The sequence below is a fragment of the Pseudonaja textilis genome, chromosome 15 (genome assembly GCF_049901715.1).
Source record: "Pseudonaja textilis isolate UNSWEBS1 chromosome 15, rPseTex1.2, whole genome shotgun sequence".
NCBI classification, from domain to species: Eukaryota; Metazoa; Chordata; class Lepidosauria; order Squamata; family Elapidae; genus Pseudonaja; species Pseudonaja textilis.
The window spans coordinates 9,610,715-9,637,690 of record NC_142004.1 but is presented as its reverse complement, the minus strand read 5'-3'; the positions used below and the strand labels follow the sequence as shown (position 1 = coordinate 9,637,690).

Here is a 26,976-nt window from a genome sequence, read left to right as displayed (position 1 = left end):
GGTCTGCAGAACATTAGCTTAAATGGGGGAAATCCAAAATAATGTCCAATATCCTGAATCCAAGAAGAGAAGCCTCCCTCAGTTCAGCCAGGTTTCCACCATGGTACCTACTGCATTTCTGAATTCACTTGCTCTTCCTGAACCACCCAAAGCATCATAAGGTAAGAGAAATAACCTGGAGCACACCTGAATTTCAACCTTCACATTCAGTCCAGAGACTGGAAGGCAAGAACATGTCTGTAATGTTCCACTCTGGTCTATTCACATGGTGGAGGAGCCAATACGGTTGAGATCCCCCCAAACCGAGAGCAGAAATAATTTATCATACCATAGCTAATGGAAGAATGCCAACGAGATCCTTCTGGCTGACATAAATCTTGGAGATGCTGAGGTCAGATGTCCTTCCTCCAGGATATTCGACCTGCCATGTAATGAACTGCATCCCCGGCCATTCGCTGAGAGCTTCCATCTCAAAATCCATCTGCATGATCTCCGAGGAAAAAGGAGATGTGCTGGAGAGGGGAAAAAAAAGAGGGGGGGGGGGAAATTGCACGGAGTCAGCAAAGACGATTAGTCGTTCATTAGACAGCGCCATCCAGGTCTCAACAATCAACTCTTGACTTAACTCATTCATATGTGGGAAGAGGTGCCCCTTTCAGAACCCATTTGCTATAACATGAATGGGATTTTACACCTGCACGTAAAAATCTATGGAACGCAGGTCAGGCATCCTTAAACGCCTAGATAAGTTCAACATGTTGCCCAGATTGGTTTGGCAAACAACAGACTTCATCTGTTGCTTGGATGAAGTCCACCCTTCTGCTGTAATTCAGATATTTCTCTGGTCCACCTGAAGCCTCCTGAACCTAGAACTGCAGAATCAAAGATTTACTATAATAAAGTATTGTGTTGCGGCTGCGTTTTATACAGATTATAATTCCTGGGACAATCTTTAAAGGCAAGTATCTATGGAGATTCTCAGTCATCCAGGTCCTGGTTGTCCCAAAAATGCTTTTTTTAAAAAAAATATACATTTTTTCTTTAATCAACGTAAGTGCTTAATAAACAGTGTATTGTCTCCATTTGCTTATACAAAGTGATATTAACAAGGATGATGGTAATGGTAATCATAGCAATAATAATATATTGTTTACTTATAATAATATATTGTTTATTTACTTACTTAAACTTTCATCTATTTATACATAATAAGTCTTTTATCTTCTAATTTCTACCTCTTATTTTCTAACCACTGATAAAACAAATCCCATGGCAGAAAATATTCTGTTTCTTCCTCGTCCTTTATTTTTAATGTCAATCTATCCGTTTCCACACAATCTAGTATCTTTTTGATTATAATCTCATCTGTAGGAGTATTCTGCAAAAGTGCTTTTTTCAAGAGGCAATTGGACTTTGTTTTTCCTTGAAGACGTTTCGCTTCTCATCCAAGACGCTTCTTCACTTCTGAAGAACTGGAGAACCGGAGAACAGAACTGAAGAAGCGTCTTGGGTGAGAAACGAAACATCTTCAAGGAAAAACAACGAAAGTCCAGTTACCTTTTGCTTCGTTTTTAAAGCACCTTTGGGACTTCAAAGGTAAGCTTCTGAAAACCTACAAAGTAATCCTTGCATCTGTAAATTGGTAGCCTGGGTTTTTTTGTTAAATAAAACCCAAATAAAAGCAAGCTAGACAGCTTTAATTAGAATGTCACACACACACACAGCCTTCTGCAAATTTCCTTCCATGTTTCTGTCAGCATCTTCGTGGCAGTCCCAGGAATTACCAGCCAAGCTATGAGAATATCACTCATTTTTATACTGTGTCCTTCCCAGGCGTGATATTACAACATCTCTGGTCGTTCCACCAGGAGAGAATATAAGAGGAAATTTAAAGGAAAGGAAGTGAAGTGATGCTTGGCTTAAAGAACCCTATCTTGTAAACCTCCCATTAAAAGCAGCCACTGTGCTGAAAGCGAAGCCATAAAGATTAAACGGTGCCTCCTTCTTGAAGTAACTCTAACCTGCTTATGATTTTTAGAGATAGTGAGGGGCTGGTTTCCCCTTTGTCTTACTGAGCTATTAAAGTTCTGGAGAACCAGTCTGGGTAGCGTCTACATTTAATAAATGGGCCAAGGAAGACAGTCATGAAAGCAAAGGATAGCAAAAACCTTAAATTCAGATTAATTGCATTAACTACACAAAGGGCAATCCATGGACAATGATAAGAATAATAATTTTAAAACTCCCTACAGAGGATGTGGCATTCAACTCTTAACTGCCATGGGATTTTAATAAACTTTCTCCACCAATACTGAAGCAAGCACATTCCTTCTTGAAAACTGGGAATTGGTTAAACAATAATTGCCTACCTACCTAGCCATCTGTCCATCCACCACATCTATCTGTCTGTCTATCTCTCTTTCCATTTCTCCATCTCTTTATCTATCTCCATCCATCTCTCCTTCTCACCAATCTCTGTTCGTATCTACTTATTTCCAGCCATATGTATCTTCTGTCTGTCTGTCTGTCTGTCTGTCTATCATCTCCATCCCTCTTTCTATTTTTCTACCTCTTTATCTATCTCTATCTATCTTTCTCTCTCATCTCTCTCCGTCCATATCTATTTCCAGCCATATGGATCTTCTGTCTATCTGTCTGTCTGTCTCTGTCTATCTGTCTGTCTATCTTTCTATTTCTCTATCTCTTTATCTATCACCAGATAAAGGAAATCTTGTCATCGTCTCCCCTGTTGAATTAATGACACAGAATGAATTCCCTTCCTTTCCTTTTTAACATCGTATTAATTTTTTTTTTGCCTCTTGATGTCAAAGCTGACAAATGGGCAATTTGCAAACGACAATCGGGTGCCACGTTATCTGCGACCTGAGAACGCGCGGGAAGCTGGGTTTTGGGGAGGTTGCAGGCTGAGACCGAACCGGCTTTTCGAATGCAAAGAGAAGCATGCTCTGGCCTAGACCAAGATGTCTGAGACATCTAACATAGAATAGCAGAGGTGGAAGGGGCCTTGGAGGTCTTTTAATCCAACCCCCTGCTCAAGCAGGAGATACTATGCCATTCCAGACAAATGGTTGTCCAGTCTCTTCTTAAAAACCTTCAGTTTTCAAGAGTACCCACAATTACTATGGGCAGGGCGTTTCACTGATTAATTGTTCTAACTGTTAGTTCTAGGTTTGCTTCTCTCCTTGATTAGTTTCCATCCAATTCCAGGGGGAATAGGTTGACCTCTTCTTCGTAGCAGCCCCTCAAATATGACTGCTATCATGTCTCCCCTAGTCCTTCTTTTTATTAGGCTAGACATACCCAATTCCAGCAACCATTCTTCGTATGTTTCAGCCCCCAGTCCCCTCATTATTCTGGTTGCTCTTCTCTGCACTCTTTCCAGAATCTGAGATTTTTCTGGATTTGTGCTGGCTTGTTCATTCCAGAAATTAAAACCAAAACTAGCAATGAATGGGGACTAACTTAACCAAGGCAACAATTCATTTAACAACAGCATCAAGGAAAAGTCATAAAATGAGACCAACACGTTTAAAAAATGTTTCGCTGAGCAACATACATTTGGGGGCTCAATTGTGGTCCTATCTTGAGGATTACAGGTACTTTGCAATTTCTTACACCTCTCCCAAAGGATCAAACTACACACAAGGAAGCTCATTTCTCAGGGTTTTTCCACACCCACCCACAAAAAACACCAGTTTACAAAGGCATTTTCTCTATGAAAACATACAACTTTCTCCCCCTTCCCTGAGTGAGTGGGATTGAAAATAGTGACTGTTGAGATTTGCAAAGCTTTAATGAGCTCAGCACTCCAACAAATATCATCAACATCTCCAACGGATGTAATCAATACCAGCGCACACATTACACAATGCCAAAATCGGGGACGGAACTAGAAGTACGGTACATCCATAGAGGCGACAGTGGTAAATTTGGATTTTTGCCATTCTGCTTACTGGGTGAGACCCTGCTAAGGGGAATTTAGGAAGTTTTTTATCTACAAGATTCAAGTAGTGTTTGACTTAACAATCCTTAGTTTGGTGACAGTTCAAAGTTACAATGGCACTGAAAAAAAGTGACTTATGCAGTGGTGGGGTTTAAATTTTTTTACTACCAGTTCTGTGGGCGTGGCTTGGTGGGCATGGCAGGAGAAGGTTACTGTAAAATCCCCATTCCCTCCCCACCCCACTAACCTGCTTTCCAGCTCCGTTCTCCTGGGCAGGGAAACCAAAGAAGACCCAGCCAATCAGCTGGGACTCAATGGGAGGCAGAGAATAGATGGAGGTGGGGCCAGTCAGGGGTGGTATTTGCTGGTTCTCCGAACTACTCAAAATTCCCGCTACCAGTTCTCCAGAACTGGTCAGAACCTGCTGAATACCACCTCTGGACTTATGACCAGTTCTTGAACTTATGATCACTGATGTTCACCTGTTGGTCAGAAATTATGTCATGGACAATACACTGGAAATGTTTTTCTTTTTAAAAAAAATCATGGGTAATCATGTTTTGGGTCAAAAACTGGTTTAATACTTGTAAAAATATGTCCACTAGGAGACTGTAATGAGAAAGACCTTGGGAAACAGAGAGAAGAGATGCTGCCAAGGGAAGCATCAGATAAGAGACTGCAGAGCCCAGAGCTGCATAACAGATGGAGAAAGATGCTCGAAAGAGACCCTCCCTAGTTTCTCAGGCTGTAAAGAAGATGGTGGCTGTAACGGTATATGAGAAAAACCCTGAGAAATGGGGTGGAGTGATGCTGTTTAGGGAATGTTCAGATAAGAGATAGTATAGCATAATGGGTGGAGAAAGAGGTTTGGAATGGATTTACCAGGTACCTACTACCACATGTGGTGGACATGTCATCCAGCAAGAAAATATTGGTGACCGATTCAGACATGGGTAGAGGAAATGGTGGGAGAATATATCCAATTTAAGCCAGAACTATATTCCTCTTAGGAATAATGACAGAAGGTCACAGCAAAGGCATAACATATTTAATAATATACATACTGATAGTGGCGAGAATGGACTATTGTATGGTCTGTTGTGTTTAATTTTATTTTTCTTTCAATGGTGTTGTCCAGTTTTACTTGTGGAAGAGCACCTCATTTCGTTGCACCCGCTTGCGAGTGTAATGACAAATAAATTCTTATGTCTTATGTCTTATGTCTATGCCCACCCAGCAAACAGGCGGAAAACTGGTTGCTGAAATATTAGAAGCCCAACCCTGGGACACACTCCTAGAGTAAGTTTGATAAGACTCTGCTATTGTCCTGGACATCTTCTCCCTATCTGAATAAAGATAAACCCCCGAGCATAATTTGCCATGCATATAAGAAGGAAGTGATAAATCAGCACTGAATTTATTACATACAATCTAATAATAATCCAATAAATTATTCAAGCGAGAGTTGGTAAACATCAAGTTAGTGCTTTGAAAACAACTCCCATCACGAAGCAGGACAAATTGGTGTTCCTGTCAAGTCTAGAATGAATGGTGGAATCATGTTGTTGTGGCTGTTAATTATTGATATTATAAAGCTAATTTAGAAGGCAACTATGCTTGTGACTGATTGGGATTAAACACTGATTTAAAGGAGAGAACTCGGCTTTTCTTTTTTTACGCTCATAAGGACTAGAAACTTAAGAAAGCTATGTTTTCTTTGGTTGCCCTCCCCCCTTTTGCAGGGCTGATGTTAAAATGCAGGGCAAATCTCCATGGAATAATTTATATTTCCACAATGTACCATCTCACCATATTGCAACTACTTGCCATTCTACACAACTTTAGTGAGCAGACGATGGTATAAATAATAAACGAACAAATAAATAAACAAAAAACTCCAAGCAAATAAATAATGAATGCTAGATTAATTCAATAATTTAATGAGACACAATAGCTCACCTCATCATGGAGCTCTGGGGCGAATGATAACATGCCTTTATTCTTGAAATTATTATTTTATATGCTGGTTTAACAATATCTTTAATCATAGATAGGGCTATTAATTTCTTTTAGTACATTGGGCGTGTGTGTGTGTGTACGCTAGTTGCACAGAGTGCTTTTTGGGGCTGGAAAGACAGGATATAAATATCTATATTCATTGCATTTTTAAAGTGCTTTTAGTAATGTTGTAATCTGTTCAGAGAACTTTGGTTACTGGGTGGATTATAAATAGTAATGGCAATAAATATTGTGCTTCGTGGGAGACAAATTATAATAATAATTCAAGGCTAAGTATCTATGGGTGACTCTGACTCAAGTTTGATTTAATTTCCCCTCTATATTAAAGGAAGCAATCCCCTTACAACCCCAGATTTTGCTTTTCCAAATCTCCAGATTCATTCAAAGGCTCCCAATGAAACAACACACTCCAAAACATCCATTCCAGTGGGAGACTCAATCGAGTTTGACTTTGATCAAATTCCTGGATCAAAACCGAGTTGCACGGTGCTCTGAAAATCAGGGTTAAAAAAGGGAAAGCGGCAAACGAGCAAATTTGGAGGAGCAACTAAACCCCATGAGGGACTGTTAAACAATCTGGATCTGTTTATCCTAACAGATGAGATTTGTGAGGGTGGAATATGACAGTAGACTTCAACCATCTGGAGCGTTGTCACATAGAAACACAAGAGAGGACTTAGAATTAGTACCACTTTATAAAGCCTTAGTAAGGCCGTACCTGGGATACTGCATCCAGTTTTGGTCGCCACATTACAACAACAACAAAAAAAAGAGGTTCAGGCTTTGGAAAAAGTGCAAAGAAGAGCAACAAAGATGATTAAAGGCCTGGAGACAAAAACATATCAAGAGCAGTTGCAGGAATTGGGTACATGGCCAGGTCTAGAGAAAAGAAGGACTAGGGGTGGCATGATAGCAGAATTCCAGTCTACCACAAAGAAGAGGGCGTCAGTTTATTTTCCAAAGTACCAGAAGAAAAGACAAGAAACAGTGGATGGAAACTAATCAAGGAGAGAAGCAACCTAGAAGTTAGGAGAAATTTCTTTACAATGAGGAAAATTAACCAGTGGAACAGCTGGCCACCAGAAGTTGTAGGTGCTTCATTACTGGAGGTTTTCAACAAAAGACTAGACAACTACCTACCTGAAATGGTAGAGGGTCTCCTGCTTGAGCAGGGGGTTGGAATAGAAGACCTCCAAGGTCCCTTCCAGCTCTATTCTGATTGATTGACTCATAGGGCTGAAGGGACGATGGAGTAGCCAAACCCTATACTCAAGCAGAAGTCCTTATACTATTCTGGACAAAAGTTTGTCCAATCTTCTCTTGAAAACCTCCAGCAATGGAGCACCCACAACTTCAGGAGACAAGCCACTGATTAATTGTTCTCACTGATGGGAAATTTCTCTTTAGTTCTAGGTTGAATCTCTCTTTGATAACTTTCCATGGGTTATTTCTTGTTTTGCCCTCAGGGCTTTGGAGAATAGGTGGACCCCTTCTTCTCTGTGACATCCCCTCAAATATTGGAAGACTGCTATCTGGTCACCCATAGTCTCTTTCTCTTCTTTAGATTACACATACCTAGTTCTCACAACCATTCATCGTATGGTTTAGCCTCTAGTCCGTTAATCATCTTTGTTCTTCTTCATACTCTTTCCAGAGTTTAGACAAGCTGATGTCTTAAAAGAACAAGTGGGTTAAGAAATCAAGAAAGACTTCTAAAGGAATTTAGAAAAGTCAACTTCTAGGGATTTTTTAAGGATAAATTTACTGAATTGCAAATCAAGCAGGAAGTTCATAAACCAATGTTGTTCAGGCAGCTTTGAGAAGGTTCAGTTAGCTTCTGAAACAGCAGAGTGTTTGACCATGAGTGAGCTCACCTAACCCAAAACTTCATTCGACTTTGGTTTGGTTTGCTTCTGGGGCAATGAATGAATGAATGAATGAATGCTTTATTGGCCAAGTGTGATTGGCCACACAAGGAATTTGTCTTGGTGCCGATACTCTCAGTGTACATAAAAGAAAAGATACGTTCATCAAGAATCATAAGATATAACACTTAATATAGTCATAGCGTACGAAGGGGCAATCAAAGCATACTAGGAAACAAACTCAGTATCTTTTTTGCATCCTGGTGACCAGAACTGGATGCAATATCTATGTCCTCTATTGTGCCAGAGGCAGCTCCAAAGCTCCAAGGATGAACAACTTTGGACAACTTATTTGTTTTGGATTGATCCATCAAAATCCTTAAGGGGGATCCATTCCCCTCCAACTTTGAAGCTCTCGGGACTATTACACAAGCCCAAAGGTGCTGAGAAGCCAACATTTCCCAGATCTTCTGAGTAAAGGAGATATGAGAACCGCAACTCCAAACAAAGCATTTCCCAAGAGGGCCGCAGGAAATTCAATCTTAAGAGATCTTGCCCCGGGCTTTGTCAATCTCATTTTTGAAACTCTCTGTCCCACAGCACAGCCAAGAGCTGTTGATTACCGGCGCTAAATAGAAAACGGCCAAGTCCATTTTCTTCTTGGAACCGGTGGCACAATTCTATTTGTGAGACTCAGAAGGTCGTTGAATTTTTCACCCTGCAGACCGCTTTAAAATACAGTCATCTATTTAATCAACACTGCCGGGAGCTGCTGGTCTCCCACCTGCCCCCAACACCAGGAAAATAAGACTACAAATGCCTGCAATGCTGAGATCGTTGGGATGGCAGAGGGCGGGGGGGGGGGAATTCCCCAATGCAAATCAAATGGATGCTAGCTAATCAGTGCATCGTGGCGCAACGTACAAGGTGAATTGGCAATGCTATATAAAGTGACATCACTGTTTCCTTTCACCTTGTAGTACCGTAGGTAGCAAGAGGTAAGTCAGGCCTTTGGATCGGAGCTCGGTCGGCTCTTTCCAAAGCATCAAATCAGGCTCACAAATATCGGGGTACCCAATGACTGAAATTAAAAGTTTTCTCTGAAATGGGGACTTGCATTGGTTTGGGCCAGGCCCCTCTGTCATCCCAACTCACCCCACCCCAGGATTGTTGTTCTGGAGAAAATAGAAAGAGGAGGCTGTGTGGGATATCTTTACCGCTTTGAATTATTTATAAAAAATAATAAAAGCGAAATTTTAAAAGAAATAAATACATGGACTGCATTCCCAACCAGAGATCTATCGGAGCCCAGAAACAAAGTCGATTTGCATTGTTGACTGCCTTCCTCCAGAAGCCAATACTGTTCCCCTTGCAGTTAGAAATAAAAAAAAAAAAGCTTTAAATTATTAAAAAGAAAAGGGCAGACAAAGGAGGTGGCAATTTTCTAAGTCATTCTTCCCGTCCAATAGCTTTGCTGACACCACGGAATCAGCTGGATTGGATTTTTCCTGCCAATTGTCCCCAATTTTATATACTATAAAGAATCAGCTGGGAGGCTGGCTACCCACATGCCACCCCCCTCCCCCCGATTCATGCCTTTTTCTTACCTTCAAATTTGGTCCGTATATCTCACCTAGACTTGGCTGTATTTCCATCAGGGTGTCTCAAGCGAGATTTCAATTGCACGAAGGCGCCACCAAGGGTAGCATCAGATTTTTGAAAACCATGCAGAGGTCAGCCTAGAATCTAAGATTAATAGCGTCTTTCTAACAGCGGGCAGCTAGCTACAAGGCTCTCAAGATACAAGCAAAGCAGAAGAAAAAGAGAAAAAAATATTATCTCTATATCAAGGACTAAGACAATTATTATGAAATTTGGAGGAATGTGGAATGGGCGAAGGATTAAAAAAAAAAAAAAAGCTCAAACTGCCCAAGGAGCAGCTGATCCAGTTCTAGAGAGGAATTATTGAATCGGTCATCCTCTGTAAGTGTCTGGTTGGGTTGCAGAACCCAACCAGACAGACACAGAGGACAATTAAGACTGCAGAAAAAAACAATGAAAACAGGACCATGATAAGATCATATCTGAAGATCTTGATCCAAATGCTTCTCATTCAGGTGGCTATTGCCTTCTCAGTGGTGGCCCCAATGCTGAAATGTCCTCTTCAGTGAAGCATTCCAGGGCCCACTGCCATATCTTGATGACAGCAGGTTGCAATAAATTCATCCTCTTCTAATCAGTTAACCGTGGCTTACTTGATCGTTCCTTACATCCGATTGCTATTCTCAGTTTCTGCCTAGAAGATTCGATGCCATTTCTCTCACGGTGAAAGGTCACTCCAAAACATTTATCTCGGGAGTTTAAATTTGCCTGATCCTGACATTTGACTAGGCAGCTATGAAAACTTCGGCAGCACAAGTTCTTTCCTGTCTCTTGTTCAAGTCTGGAGGGTTTCGATAGCTTTGTAGATAAAGATAATGCTCTATATGTATTGCTGGTGGGTTCATTCCAATAGCGGGTTCCAAACCTTGGTCACTACCAGTTCGGTGGGTGGTTGTGTGCGCGCCTCTAACATGTGTGCATGCACATCCCTAACGCACCCCTAATGCACCAATCAGCTGAGAGGACGAAGAAACAAAAAGCTAAAAAGTGCTTGTTGCTTCTTTTACCCTCTCAGATGATCGAACCGGTAGTGTTTTTTTAATACTACCGCTTCAGCTGAACTGGTCTGCATACCACCACTGGTTCGTTCTCTTTCTCTTCATTTGACAATCACAAAATTGAACTTTTTGGTTTTGTTTTGTTTCAGGGCACAATAATGTTGTCAGAAATGGTCTTTCACAGAGAAAGTCTGGATTTTCAGACGCTTGTAGTGGCCATCCTTGATCTGACTTTGAAAGACAACTTCCTTGTTTCTCATCTTGATATTGACTTCTTTTTAAGGTCCGTAACTCAAGGGTATGGCATTTCAATGCTCTTTACACACACACACACACACACACACACACACACACATATATATATGTTGACTGGAAATTGATCGCCACTTACCATGCCTCCACTTGAAAGGAATAATGTACAAATCCATGGAAAATTGCTAACAATTTTTCAGGGGTTGGTATTACAACCTTCCTCGGTGATCATAATTAAAGGGCTGTGGTTCCCCCTTTTAACCATCTTTTTTTCCACTTCACGCTGGATCAATGCCTCCTTTGAAGGAAATGGGTCTGTATTCAGCTTTAGTTTGTCAATGACAAAGATTTAAGGCGGGGAGTGCTTTCTATTTTTATTTTTATTTAACACAGCACACTGGTGTTTCAAGATGGTCTGGAGAGCCACTGGTAGTTGAAACCGACCTCCAAACTGCCGGAAATTACTGTCTCTGGCATGCAGCTGAGAAAATATCTGAAGGAGTTGAGATGCATTGCACAGACATATGAACATATGTCTGCTTTTTCCCCTGCCGAGATGCCACTTGGTGATGAAAGAGAATTTCCTTCCAAAATTCATTTTAGATTAGATTTCCAGCAATGATGCCCTATGTGAAGGACAAAGTGTCTTGCATTGGTTGATGTCAGGCTCTGAGAACCAAGAAAGGCACGTGGAGTTACTTCTGGACAGTTCCCTTTATTGTTCCTCTCCTACAGACAGAATCTTGCCAAACTAAAGCAACTAATTACACCACTATAGATCTACTTTGAGAATTGCTAGGGAGGAGCCATCGTCATGAACGTGAAAGGGTTTTTCTAAGGATACTTCACAGATTGCTCTGGAGGAAATCTGTTGATGTGGTTGCTAAGAGTTTAGCTGATGGCATGTAACCAACCAAGCAACCAAGCAAGCAGCCAATCATACTTTCTTATTTAGTGAACTACATTTCTATTTCCCAGGAAGAAAAAGAGACGATTTCCTGTGGCAGATATGGGACAACAACTCAAGGAGGCCAACCTTCTCTCTTGCTTAACCTTTGGAGAGCATGGTGTTCTTGACTCACCTCAAGTCACAAAGCAAACTATTAAAAACACATGGAGACTACACGGATGTAAGTTCCTTTCTTGTCACTTGAAGCATTGTCTCACATTATGTTCTCCCTAAGCAGGACAGATGTATGGGTAGCTTGGAAGAAAATCACACCTGCGTGGTAAAAAAAAAAAAAGCCATAGCTCTTCAATTGCCGCTTGAGAAAGATAAGGAAGAGATTCCTTTATCAAGACTAATGTTTCAATTCCGGGGGAAGAGAATTTGCAGTTGGGTTCCCCCCCCTTCTTTTCTATGATGGTTAAACCAGATGTGACTGGCATGGAAGCAGAAAGCTGGTTACCCAAAGCAAGGGATAATTAAGGAGTCAAGGTCATCCCAAAATGTATGCAAACTTTCCACGGGATCCAATTATCACATTTCTAAGGGGATGTATTAAATAATTGCTGGAGTGAGAAATAGACTTGCCAAGTTCTTGCACACACAAACACACGGGGAGAGAGGGAGGGGTAGAGAGATAGAGAGAGGGGGGGAGAGAGTTGAGCAGAGGGACTTCTAATGGGGTCTTTTATAAATTGTTCTGACCACGCCGCTTTTCTGTCTTTCCAAATCGGAGGAGGCCCGGTTCAAATCCTGTTCAGATCATTCTGATTAATTTTTGTAACTGTCAGGAAATTCCTCCTTAATTCTAGGTTGTTTCTCTTCTTCATTAGTTTCCATCCATTGTTTCTTGTCCTGCCTTCAGGTGCTTTGGAGAATAGCTTGACTCCCTCTTCTTTGTGGCAGCCCCTAAAATATTGGAATATTGCTATCATGTCACACACCCTCCTTCTTATCATTAAACTAGACACACGCAATTCCTGCAACCCAGCTGTTTAGATGAGCCTTCCAGAGATACCAAACGTGACCTCAGGAACTTCTTGAATAAATCTAGTGAAGAAAAAGGACCAGGGGAAACATGAGAGCAGTCTTCCAATATTTGAGGGGCTGCCACAGAGAGGAGGAAGGGGTCAAGCTATTTTCCAAGGCACACGAAGGCCGGACAAGGAATAATGGATGGAAACTGATCAAGGAGAGAGATTCAACCTGGAAATAAGAAGGAATTTTCTGACAGGGAGAACGATCAATAGAAGTAGTCTTCGGAAGTTGTGGGAGCTTCATCACTGGAGGATTTCAAGAAGAGACTGGACTGCCGTCTGTCGGAAATAGTGTAGGGTCTTCTGCTTGGGCGAGGGGTTGGACTAGAAGACCTACAGGGTCCCTTCTGGTTAATCTGTAATCAAAAATCCATGGTTCCATTCTGATGCTAAGGTCCTTCTACATGAACGATGCTGTGCTTTCATTGGCCCTCATGGCCTGGAGCATGGAGAAATCAGGGAATTGTACAAGACCCTTGCCTCATTCCAAAAGCTACAGATTTTGTGATCATTGTCATCCTTTCCTTCACAACCCTGTTCCAAAACAAAATGCATTGTGTCTGCTGGGAGCTATTCCAACCCAGAGTGTTTGCGTTCTTGGGTTGTTTAACATCTATTTAACCCACTTCTCCCTTCACCGATCATCCAAAAGATAAGGGAGTGAAATAAAAAAACCCAAACAATGCATTAAAATAAAATGCAGATTTCAAATATTACGGAGAAAAAGCTTTATTTGTCTGAATAAGCAGCGGTTAAAAATAACCAGCCAAGATGATAGTTTAAAAACCTGTTATCATTCAGGGAAAAGGACATGATATGAAGAATTTGTACTTAATTATTTTCTTGTTTGGTTAAAAAAAAATAAACAACCCAGAAGCCAGTTCCCTAGGTGATATGCAGATTTGCTAAAAACACATGTTATAAAACAAGCTAGCATAAGACAATAAAAGCCGATACTCCACAGAGATTAAAAACCATTAAATTCTTTTAATTCAAGCTTGATTCTTGGAGATGTCATGGACACATAGTGAAATAGTGGCTTGATTTTGACATCTTTCATTCCCCCTCCACAATTTCCAGGGTGGGCTTTTGACCCTGGGTACCCTTAGTGCCTTTTACCACAGTACTCACCATAGCCACGTTTATTGTTTAGGGTTTTTGAGATCTCCTTTAGATGGTGTCAAATATCAAAAGTTCCCAACACCGGTTCTGTGGGCGTGGCTTGGTGGGGATGGCTGCAGGAGTGGGATCGCACATTTTTACTGTTTTAATTGCACACGTATTAAAACAGTAAAAACTAAGCTGCTGCGCCTCTCAGCTGTTTAGCACAGCAATCCCCTCTGCCACGCCAAACAGCTGAGAGATTAAAAAGGATTTAGGAGCAGAGGTGGGCAGGTGGGCCCAACTGCAGAGCCTTGGATAGACTCCGAGTGAACCAGTTCTCTGCCAGCTGATCTTCGGCGCTACCGGTATGCCAGAACTGGGCTGAACCGGTAGAATACCACCACTGGTGTCAAACCTTTATGAACACAAACCTTCTTTCTCATTGTCTGGTCATTGAAGCCTATGTCTTGTTTGAACAGTGTGCGGCGGCAGCCAAAAAAGCCAACGCAATCCTAAGTTGCATTAACAGAGAGATACAATCAAGATCAAGGGAGGTACTAATACCACTTTATAAAGCCTTTATAAAGGCCACATCTGGAATATTGCATCCAGTTTTGGTCACCAGACTATAAAAAAGATGTTGAGATGGAAGAAAAAGTGCAGAGAAGAGCAACCAGGATGATTAGGGGACTAGAAAGGCTAAAACATATGATGAACGGTTGCCGTCTTTGTAGTCTAGTGAAGAGAAGGATCAGGGGAGACAGGATAGCAGTCTTCCAATATTTGAGGGACTGTCACAGAGAGGAAGGGGTCAAGCTATTCTCCAAAGCACCCAAAGGTCAGACAAGAAATAATGGATGGAAACTGATCAAGGAGAGATTCAACTAGAAATAATGAGAAATTTTCTGATAGTGAGAATAATCAACCAGTGGAACAGAAGTTGCCTTTGGAAATTGTAGGAGCTTCATCACTGGAGGCTTTCAAGAAGAGACTAGACTGTGTAGGGTCTCCTTCTTGGGTGGGTGGGGGGGAGGGGTTGGAACTAGACGTCCTACACAGTCCCTTCCAACTCTGTTAATCTGTCAAAACCCTTCAGCAATTTCACTTGAGCTGTCCAACGTCCTCAGATCTCTCTTTGGTTGTTGCCATTAGCAGGACTGACTTTTCCTCACCCTTAGGGTCTTCTAAATATGTAGACTTCATATCCCAGGTTTCCCTAAGTAGTGTGGCTCTTCCTGAGAAATTGAGGAGCTGAAATCCACCCAATATTGGGGCAGCTGAGGCATTCCTACACCATCTTTCTGCTCAGCATCTTCTCGATAAAGGTAAAAGTTTCCCTGTCCAATCATGTCCAACACTAGGGGTCGGTGTTCATCGTTTCTTGGCTGAGGGAGCCAGTGTTACCCAAACACAATTTCTGTGGTCACGTGACCAGCATGACTACGCTCCAAGGAGCACGGAACGCTGTTACCTTCCCACCAAAGGGGTACCTATTTATCTACTCGTATTTGCCTGCTTTGAAACTGCTGGGTGGGCAGGAGTGGGAGCAAGTAACGGGAGCTCACCCCGTCGCATGGCACGAGGGTCTTGAATCTGGGCTGCCAGTTTTCCAGCTGACAAGCCCAGCGTCTTTAACCGCTGAGTCATCCTGGCCCCGCATCTTCTTCATACTCAACGCCAAGACTTTGTGGTTGTGCGGAAATTTGATGTAGGCCTCTCGATTCAAGATCTGGCACCAACAAGTTTTCCTGTGTCCTGAGCTCTGCTTTTCTTTCTCTTTTTTCTTTCAATCTAGACACACTGTTGAGATTTGATGCTATTGTGATTCTACCATGGGGTTGGGGAAGCATATCAAGCCTCAACAAATCACTCACACGGTCTAAATGTGAGACGGATAAGAGAAGGGTCCTCTGTTGTTATCCCACCCGGTGATTACTCTACAGGCTCTGATATTAACAATCCTCACATCAATCATGAAGCCTGTGAGCTTTAATCAGTCTCATCAGTAGATTAATGAACTAAACCAAATTGGTGGGGACAATTAAGTTCTAATTATTTGGCAAGAATCCCATTCTATGGAATTCATCCACTTATTTCCAGGGTGCCTCATCTCTGATATGTTAGGTTAGACCAGAGGTGTCAAACTCGATTTCATTGAGGGCTGCATCAGGATTGTGCTTGACCTCGGAGGACTGGAGTTTATGTGGCCAGCTAGATGTCATTTGTGTCGGGGGGCCCTGTGGTGGTCAAGCACTAAGGCAAGGCTTCCCTAAGACCCTCCCTCATTCTCATTATAATCTTCCTTCCTTCCTTCCTTCCTTCCTCCCTTCCTTCCTTTTCTTCTTTTTCCTTTCCTCTTCATTCTCCTTTCTTCTTCCTTCCCCTCTTCCCTCCTTTTTCTTTGCCTTTCCCCTTCTTCCATGCTCAAATGCAAAAGGGGGAACATTTCTCTTTTGGTTTTGTTTTTAGTTTGCTTTGCTAGCCCTCTGGCAGCAAAAAGTAAGAGCTGGAGGGGGCTGCTTGCTGGTACCCCTATCCGTGCCCTGTGTTTGGCTCTGACAGCCTCCTGCAGTCCTCTGCCAGCAAAAATGGAATCGGGGCGGGAGTGGGGGCTGTGCATGGCCTGGTCCTTTGCTATTTCAAGGCCGGCCCTGCAGGCTGGATCTAAGAAGCACCCCACAAACTGGATCTGGCCCACAGGATTTGAGTTTGAAACCCCTGGTTTAGACTGTTCTTAAACTGTCTATTTCTCTATAACCACCCATTTACCTTCCAAATGTCAGCCTGTGCTCTACCAGAACATCAATCCATATCAAATAAATCTAAGTTGCTTTTCTTTAAAAAAAAACAAATTGAAAACTAGCCAATTCCTTAACCTTTATCAAATGCTGAGGTTGGCCAACATATATTTATTTTAATGGCATGGTTTGCAAGGTTGTTTTTCAACCCTGCCTGCCTCCCGTTCTTTCTAGCAATATAAATCTCCCGATACCATTTGGCTAAAGCATTAAAACAGTTCAACTCTGATCATGAGGTTATCTAGAAATTACTAAAGTACTCTGCGGACATAAATATGCAGAACTGGAACTGGAACAGGGTCGTAATAGGTGTAAAGGAAAGGAGAAAGAGGTTTGGATGAACATCTGCACTAAAACAGGCAAAAGGTTAACGGAATTCAAGGAGGGATGGATTTATGATTCTCATGGACATGAAGGCACTCCAAACTAATGACATCTTTGACCCCTCCCTCAGGCTCAGACAGGTCGTCTCCTACAAATAATGTCCTAACCTTCCAGAATTTGCTTCAGAAAGCTCCCCAAAACACTTCTGATATCACCAGGTTTCAGAATAACCCAAGGACCCCAAATTGGGAGGAGATACTTCAAGATAAGAGGTCTTCACCCCAAAACACCACTTCTGGGCCCCTATCCTCTTCCTTCATGAAAGTGAGAAACAGCCAATCCTTGAACCCCCTCAGATGGATCAATGGTAATCTTGAAGGTCTTTGGTGGCATCGTGGCATTTGTGATGTTGGCATGTCTTCCGAAGATCAACCTGGAGGCCATAAGGTCTTGATGTGGAGGTCAAGTTGAGGTGGTGCGTGTCTTGTTTCATATGCAGCGGAACATTTTATGCATTAGCCTGATGATCTACCATTAGAATTCACGATAATATACTGCAGGTGGGTGCTCTTCCTTTAATATGTATTTCAATCCAAAGAACAACCGTCTTCTCCACTTGGAATCAAGCATCAACAGATGACTGGAAAGCAAATGAATATCCAACAGATGGAGAGTAGCTAAAATACTTGGAGGCTTGGCAGAGACATCCTTGGTGCAAAAATAGCTGTGTCATACATGTATTTCAGGTTTTTTTTCTTTATCCTTGGAATCCGGGGTGGGATTCAAAAATCCCAATAACCGGTTCTCTGCCCATTTGCTAGGTGGGCATGGCCATGGTGGGTCTGGCCAACCAGAACATCTGGGAGGACTGTTTTTTTGCCTTCCCCAGAGTCTGGAGGCTTCCCTTGGGCCTCTGGGAGGGTGAAAATGGCCTCCCCCAGGCTCCAGAGGCCCTCTGGAAACTGGAAACAGGCCCATTTCTAGACTTCTGGAACATTTTTTCACCCCTGGGGAGCCTCTGCTCAGACCCTGCTCTTACCTGCATCTAAAATGGGCTCTGTGGAGACTCCTGGGAGGGGTGGGGAGGACCAGCCAGTTGGTTCAACTAACAATTTAACAATGTAAATTTAACATCTAGTCTGCCCAAACTGCCCCAAACCAGCTGAATCCCACCCCTGCTTGGAATACTAAGTGTGGATCTTGGTTTGAGGGTGTTTTGTCATTTTCCACCATGGTATCTGAACCCACGACACTGTTATGTAGTCCCCTATCCATGTAGGACTGCAAGAACTAAGAAGTAGAAATAGAAAGATAATTTATTCTGGCCATCACATTAAATTATCCACCAGAAAGCAGGACAGGATAAAATAGAATCTTAATAGCTTTCTTCGGAGGTGGTTCTACAAGCCAACTTGGCATAGGCTGGTTATGCAACACCATGGCCACTTCATCAATTCAAGTATCTTGTTTGGTCTACAACCAACCTCACTCTGTGACTTATTCTTTCTTGAGATAACTCCTTTTTTTATGACCTTCCTTAATTAGGGGTATAATCCGGGTACCTGGATGGAGCTGAGCCTTTCCTGGACAAATGCTCTTCCGGATGCCACGCAAAGTTCACAGCAGATATTTTTTCTCTTTGTGCCCTAGAAAAGAAAAATCTGCCACTACCTAGGATTGAACTGTCCACCTTCTGAGTGGGAGGCAAGTGTCTTCACCACTAGGCCATTATGTTGTTCTCCTTTTTTTTTTTAGATAGAACCAGGCTCTTCCTGGCCAATAGGTCTCTGGATGACCACAGACATCCTGGTCTATGTGTGTGAATCTAGCAAGAGCTTAGTCACAGCTGATGCTGTATGTCAAAGGATGTGCCCTCCTCACATGACCAGGTGGCATTTATCTTGCCCTGTCTCATTAACATTGTTCACATGACGATGTTCTTATTCTAGGCAATAAAATGAGGAGAACGTATCAGATGTTCCAAGAGTGATGGTTGCAACTTGTTCCAGTGGTGGGGGATCCAACCCATCAGATCTAGGCCATAACAGAATAACAGAGCTGGAAGGGACCTTGGAGGGTCTTCTAGTCCAACCCCTTGCTCAAGCAGGAGACCTTATATCATTTCAGATACTTGGTCAGGTAGACAGATAGGAAGCGTGGCCAGCTAAGGTAATTCTGGTTTATTGTACAGCAACATTAACAGAATCTTGCAAGTCTGGAAGTACAAATTTTCCACTGTCTCCTTTACGGCCTGAGAAACTAGGGAGGAGACGAGTAGGGTAGAGTAGAGTAGAGTAGAGTAGAGTAGAGTAGAGTAGAGTAGAGTAGAGTAGAGTAGAGTAGAGTAGAGTAGAATAGAATAGAATAGAATAGAATAGAATAGAATAGAATAGAATAGAAGAGTAGAGTAGAGTAGAGTAGAGTAGAGTAGAGTAGAGTAGAGTAGAGTAGAGTAGAGTAGAGTAGAGTAGAATAGAATAGAGAGTAGAGTAGAGTAGAGTAGAGTAGAGTAGAGTAGAAGAGAAGAGAAGAGAAGTGAAGAGAAGAGTTGGAAGGGACCTTGGAGGTCTTCCAGTCCAACCCCTTTCTCAAGCAAGAGACCCTGTATCATTTCAGACAAATGGCTGTCCAGAAACCCTCCAGTGATGGAGCACCCACAATTCCTGGAGGCAAGTTCCACTGATGAATTTTTCTCACTGATGAGAACTCTCTCCTTCGTTCTAGGCTGAATTTCTTTTTTAATGATCTTCCATCTGTTGCTTCTCATACAGTTACAATTTTCCCTCCTTCCCTTCCTCAAGCTTCCCGTTCTTTTCAGCCTGTTACTAATGCAGAAAGTGAATATATATATATATATATATATATATATATATATATATATGTGTGTGTGTGTGTGTGTGTGTGTGTGTGTGTGTGTGTGTGTGTGCGCTGCAGTGGCAATTTCTTTATTAGAAGCCTCGGTGTCCACAGAACCCGGCCAAGTTTAATCCACTCGCCTGGGGTTGAGAAGGCCAAACTGACATCAACCTGCATTAGGAGATGGAAGGCTGGAATTATTGTGCCTAGGCTAGCCCTTAAAGAAAAGAAAAGAAAAGAAATTCAAAGTAAGAAACAGTCCCTTACAACCTGCTGAATGCAAGCGCAATTCAGCTATCGGTCTGGATCTAAAATATGCCAATCCATTGAGATGGAAATCCGGGGCTGTCAGAACTTGCAGCGTTGCATTGATGATATTCACAAAGGTGAGCTGATGCTGTGTCTTCGGGGGTTGGGGGTGGGGGTATACATCTTGAAGATCTGGCTTTTCACAGACAAACCCAGAGGGCTATAATGATAAGCTAGCTCCCCACAAAAGGATGGCCCCCTCTTCCCCTAGCTTACAGGGTTGGGTTGCGTGGAAGAGTTGATTGATTTGAAGGAATAATTTCCCCCACGACAGTCATTTATTCGTCCTTAATGCAGGCTGTAGTAATCTCATAATAGACTCCCGGTGCTCAATCACAGGACATTAAACCTTAGCTATTAGCATTAAACATACCAACTCATAAATAACAAGAATGTCAAGCAGACAGAATCGGGAACCAAGGTTGTTCAAACGTTCGCAAGTTTAATCCATGCTGGCTCTCTACAAGAGTCGGAAGTATTAATTGTCACGGCAAATTGATGGTCGATAAGAGTCAATGGAATTCAAGGAGGACTTACGATCTCTTGTGGGTGGGACGGGACTCCAAGCTAATGACATTAGCTTCCCTCAACCTCAGACTGATCATCTCCAACAGGTAATGTCCTAATCCTCCAGAACCTGCGTCTGGAAGCTCTCCAAAACCAGTGTTCAGATTCAGCCAGTTCGGCTCGGTTCGGTCGAATGGGATGTTAAATTCCGGTTCACCGAACTGGTAGTTGAACTGACCATCTGGCCTTGCCCACCCTGCCCCACCCCTCCCAGGAGTCTCCACGTGGCCCATTTTGGTTGCAGGTAAGGGCAGGGTCTGGGCGGAGGCTCTGGGAGGGCGAAAAACGGGCTGAACCGGAAGTTTCAGAAGTCTAGAAACGGGCCTGTTTCCGGCTTCCGGAGGGCCTCTGCAGCCTGAGGGAGGCCATTTTTGCCCTCCCAGAGTCCCGAGGGAAGCCTCCAGACTCTGGGAAAGGCAGAAATGGCCCTCCTGGAAGTTCTGGTAGGCCACGCCCACCATGGCCATGCCCACACAACAACTGGACAGAGAACTGGATCCCACCCCTGTCCAAAACCCTTCGGATGTCACCAGGTTTGAGAATAATGTTAGAATCCCAAGTTGGGGGAAGACTCCAAGGGAAGAGGTCACCACTCAAAAACACCATCTCTGGGCCCCTATCTTCTTCCTTCCAGAAGGTGAGGAACAGCCAATCCTCGAACACCTCAGGTAGGTCAGTGGTAATCTTGAAGGCATTTAGGAACCTAGACCCAGAGGGCTTTGAAATCATATCAGGAAATCTATTGGAAACCCACGCGCCACCTGCTGCACGACACAACTAAGTTTCACCATCCCCAAATTGGTCCAACCCAGTTTGCTATCTACTGCAGCTTCATAAATATTTTACTGCAATCAATCACGGACATTGCCTTTCAGTAGACTGGATGTGCAGCAACCCCCGCCAGAACTTTGGGGGCTCTATGGAGCTCTCTATAGCTGGCAACAACCCGGTCTCCAGTTTCAAAATGCCGCCTTTTAAAAATCGGTGGGGCTCTAGCTTCAGTGCTAGAAGGGAGTGAGCTTTGCTGTCATTTTACATTCCAATGGCTTGCCTGTATAATCCTTACATGGGGCAAGCCACTAGCAGATAAAACGAGAGCAAATCCCCATGGATGCTGTTATCTAGTTGGGTCATGAAACACCTGCAAGAAAACAACCAAACTCTGAGGGAATCAAGAACCTTACAGTCCTCCTCCTCCTCCTCCTCCTCCTCCTCCTCCTCCTCCTCCTCCTCCTCATCCTCCTCCTCCTCCTCCTCCTCCTCTTCTACCTCCTCTCCCCACTTCTCCTCCTCCTCCTCCTCTCTGCAAACCCCATTCCATTGTAGCAATGATGCAATATCTAGTTTGATCATGAAACGTCCACAAGAAAGCAATCAAGCTCAGAAAGCACCAAGGAGCTTACAGTCCGCCTCTCCCTCCTCCTCTTCCTCTTCTACCTCCTCTCCCTCCTCCTCCTCCTCCTCCTCCTCTCCACAAACCCCATTCCATTCTAGCACTGATACTGTTATCTAGAGTCATGAAATGTCCACAAGAAAGCAACCAAGTTCAGAGAGCACCAAGGACCCCACAAAAAGTGTTTTTTTTTTTAAATAAAATAAAATAAAAGAGCTATTTTTCCTGGGGAAAGGGGAGCAAGACTGATGACAGCACTAAACCAGTCGGTCAACCTTTTTTTTTTTTTTTTTTGCAAAAGCCAACTCTTCTCCAAGTCCACCCGAGGAACCACAGGAGCTTAATTCAAAGACAAAGCAATTCTCCAATTCACGTGTGCGCTGCCTCTCCTTCCCTGTTATCCTTTTGGAAAGTTGAAAACAATTACAAATGCGATAATGCCAGCTCTCTCTGGGTGGGTTTCAAGTTTGCACTTTCTGAGCCTGCCGAGGGAACGTGGCTCTCTCCCCGTTCCCATCCTGGCTGGGTTTACCTCCGCTGAGTACAAAATGAGAATTAGTTGCAGGCGGATGCTTCCGCGCCCTCTGCAAATTTCAGAAATTTAGCCAGCCAAGGGGATGCCACTCTGGGAATACTCCCAAAAAAGATGCTAAAGCACCTGGAGAAGACGGCGATCCCAAATGTACACACTGGTGGAGGAAGGTGCTGAACATGCCAAAGAAATGCAGCTGGGTAAAGGTTTTTGCCAAAAGCTTCTCCTTCTCTTCCTCCTCCTCACCCCTTCGCCTTCTTCTCTACTCTGCAAAATCCAAGCCTTCTCAACACTGATGATGATTCCTAGCTGGGTAATGAAACATCAGAAAGAAAACAACCAAGACCAGAGAGCATCAAAGAGCCCACAGTCATCTCCTCCCCCTCTTCCTCTTCCTCCTCCTCCCCCTCCTCCTCTTCCTCCTCCTCCTCCCCCTCTTCCTCCTCCTCCTCCTCTTCTTCTTTCTCCTCTTCCTCCTCCTCCTCCTCTTCTTTCTCCTCCTCCCCCTCCCCCTCTTCCTCCTCCTCCTCTTCTTCTTCTTCCTCCTCCTCCTCCTCCTCTTCTTCTTTCTCCTCCTCCCCTCTTCCTCCTTGTCCTCCTCCTCCTTCTCCTCTTCTTTCTCCTCCTCCCCCTCTTCCTCCTCCTCCTCCTCTTCTTCTTTCTCCTCTTCCTCCTCCTCCCCCTCTTCCTCCTCCTCCTCTTCTTCTTTCTCCTCCTCCTCCTCCTCCTCCTCCTCCTCTCCTCCTCCTCCTCCTCCTCCTCCTCCTCCTCCTCTCTCTTTCTCCCCCTCCCCCTCCCCTCTTCCTCCTCCTCTTCCTCTTCCTCTTCTTCTTCTTCTTCTTCTTCCTCCTCCTCCTCCTCCTCCTCCTCCTCCTCCTCCTCCTCTTCCTCTTCCTCCTCCTCCTCCTCAACAGCTATTCTCAACATCCAAGAAGCGATACTCCAACCAAGATTGGTGAAGCTGTTTTCAAGAAGATGGAATGATTTGCCCACTCCCTCCTAATTCGAACTGCCCTTCTCTCTTCTGGCTTTCTCATTTCCTGTGTGACATAAAGCCAAAATACATGATAAATGAGGGCATTGCCGCTTGCCCCGTTTTTGCATCCGTTGCGGGGAAAACATACTAGAGTGTAGTGCGGGGAGGGAAGGGGGGAAGAGACAGTCTTTAATAACTTTTGCCCGGAAAGGATAAATAAAACAGCTACCTGTTAACTTGGCAGAAAGGGGCCATTCTGAAGAAGGGAGGGAACAGATTGGCAGCTTTTGCCCGGGAATGACCAGATAAGGCAACTTTGGCAATTTGAAGTTGTATGGACTTCCATTCCCAGAATTCCACAGCCAGTCCTGGATTGTGAGTCCAGGCCGATTCCTTGCTTGATCCGTCCTCCTGACCAGGATGGTTGCTGTCCAACATTTGCTGACTTCTCAGGTGGACCACCAGGTGTCGATCTCCTCTCCTCCCCTGTCTCTGCTTCTCAGAAAAGTCCATGAGGATCTTCCAGAGATATTTGCTGAATAGTTGCACACATGCTATTTTATAACTGCATTCTCTTCTAAAATTAATTATTCTATTTCCTCCCTCATTTCTTGACCCTTTCTAGCACTCAGCGCTCAGTGTTTATTTAATGTGTGTCCTTCTCACTGGAATCCTGGCTGCTTTGATGGCTTCCTTCTGTTTTCCTTCCAAAGGGATAGAATTGATACTTCTGCAAATCTGGGAGTACCCAGATCTCTCCAGGTTACGCATCATCACAAAATCTCCGGAACCGTAAAGCCTACAAACTTGAAATTTGGCACATATGTTCCTCTTGGCTTCTAGGGGCTCATTAAGAAAAGATTTTTCAAAATGACCACCAGACCATTAGTATTTTGTATATTATTATTAACATGCTCTGATGCTAAGGAATTCTACTCCCCCTCCCCACCTGAAAAGAAATCTCTTTCAAATGCAAAACACAAGCAGAGGAGAGGAATTTCAGTTTCAGTGTTAGTTTCACAACACAAGCAGCTTTAGTACAGAACAGTTGTGAGCTAAGCCACGCCCAGACTCCTTGCTGTCTCCTCCTTGCTCACACAGCAAATACAGTTTCAGTTTCCTCAACTCTCTCACACATTGACAGGACTCTAGCCAAATGAATACCGATGGATGCTGGTAGGCAGAGGCAGAATTTTTTCCCCTTATTTTCTTCCCCCCAAACTAAGCCCAACCACATAGTTTCATGGCAAAGCACTGGTATAGAGCTAGGATATATCTATTAATACATCAAGATATATGAGAAAACAAGAAAAAGGTTTAGAAACTGAAGGGCGGTAGTATAAGGTATGTGTGAACAACATGAAATAATGAAAATGAAATGTAACAATTAGGAGTAATAATATTATGTCTATTTGTATCAAAATGTATGATATGCAGGTATCTCACCATTCACACACTGATATGTATAAATAACATACAATAAAAAACTTGATGGAAAGAATTCTGATATTAACTGGATAACTACTTCATTGTACTGTCTGTGGAATCCAGAGAACAGGGAAAAACTTGCTGGCTTTTCAAATGATCTTGAATTCTGAGGCCCATCTGCTCCCTTGACCTCACTGGGATCAAGGAATGCTGGGAACTGTAGGCCAACAACCTCTGAAGAACTACCTGTTTCCAGAGACAGGGGCTGGAGTCAAGAGAGGAATCATTAAATTCCCACAAATTATCTAAGTCCAATCCCTCTTGAATTCCATTAACTTTTACCTTGCACCAATTTAGTGCTGACCACTAGTTGACTAGATTCTTGTGTATAAGTAGACCCAATAAATATAAACAATATGTAAATAAGTACACCTGCTTAACCAGAACTTAACGTGTGGTCCTAATTCTTCACGCCTGACGATCTGCTTCCAAAGGAGGTGACTTGGGCTGAGAAAACGAGGGCCAGTCCTTCAATCCTAACCAAACAGTCCCAATCTCTGCAGGCTCTTGACATTTCCAGATCTTCCAAGCAAGAAATCAGGGTGCTCACGGATGCGGAAGCTGCCCGGAGGTCTCTCGTGCTTGATTCATTTTGTTGCAGCTTCGCAGGTTTTGCAAACCCATCCTGTCAGATTAAGATACGATACATTGCGGTGTACAAACCTGGTGAAATAATTCAGTAAGCATATTAATCAGGTGGTGAGAACACAGACGCCGTGGCATAGCGTGTCAGGAGTTGCATGGGCCAGGTCGTTGTGTTGAAGCCTAACATGGTTTGCTTAGTTTTGGTTTTGCTTGCTGGGTGAGCACAGACATGATTGCTTCTTACAAGTCACCCAGTTTATAGGCAGACTCACCCTGTGGTGAACCATTGAACTGAAGTCTGTGGAGATTCTTCTGTCATCCAGGTCATAGTTGTCCCAAAGGAGGCAACTGGACTTTCTTGTTTGTTTGTTTTCTTTGAAGACGTTTCACTTCTCATCCAGGAAGCTTCTTCAGCTCTGACTGGATGGTGGGGAATGGAAGGATTTATACTCCTTGAAGACAGCTGGTCATTTGCATCCTTTTTAGAGTCGTTGAAGCCATTTGGAGGTTTGTCTGTGTCCTCAGGGTCACCTGAGTCATGCAAATGGGTGTGGAGCCTTCTTGGAATGGCTGAAAGGTCTGTTTTGTAGACAGGTGGTAGATGATGTTGGATCAGGCAGCTAATTCCACAGGAAAGCCAAAACATACTGAGAGATTATAGTAATATAATTTGCCAGGGTGCCTGTGTCTTCACCCTCTTGTATCTTAGAGTATTGAAGGAGTTTTGGGCAAACTAATTCATTAAGTCTCTTTCTAATCTACTCCTACCTCCTCTGAGCTCAATACAGTATATGTTTCCATATCTGCTTTCATGGCTGCTGAATATTTTCTCCAAAGTCATCTCCATAGCTTCCTACCATACACCATACCCTGAAATATTCTAGGGTCTCCCTAGAATTTAAAAGGGGACAACCATGTCTCAGTGGCTAAGACGCTGAGCTTGTCAATCAGAAAGGCCCGCGGTTTGAATCCCTAGCGCCGTGTAATGGAGGGAGCTCCAGTTTCTTGTCCCAGCTTCTGCCAACTGAGCAGTTCGAAAGCATGTAAAAAAAAATGCAAGTAGAAAAATAGGAACCACTTTGGTGGGAAGGTAACAATGTTCCATGCACCTTTGGCGTTTAGTCCTGCTGGCCACATGACCATGGAGACATCTTCGGACAGCCACTGGCTCTTCGGCTTTGTAATCGAGATGAGCACCGCCCCCTAGAGCTGGAAACAACTTCCACAGATGTGCAAGGGGAATTTTTACCTTTACTTTAGAATTTAAAAGGCCGTTCCTTCTCCACAACCTCCTTCATTAA

At 43.3% G+C, this 26,976-nt stretch overlaps 1 protein-coding gene across 1 annotated transcript in view; it reads right to left on the bottom strand.

Annotated features, from left to right (window-relative positions):
• The window catches only part of LOC113446540 (transmembrane protein 132D-like), a 224,075-nt gene that overhangs the window by 78,970 nt on the left and 118,129 nt on the right, over window positions 1–26,976 (bottom strand). Inside the window, exon 4 of the mRNA XM_026716249.2 lies at window positions 329–512. Coding sequence (XP_026572034.2) covers window positions 329–512 — 184 coding nt within the window. The remainder of the gene's footprint in view (window positions 1–328; window positions 513–26,976) is intronic.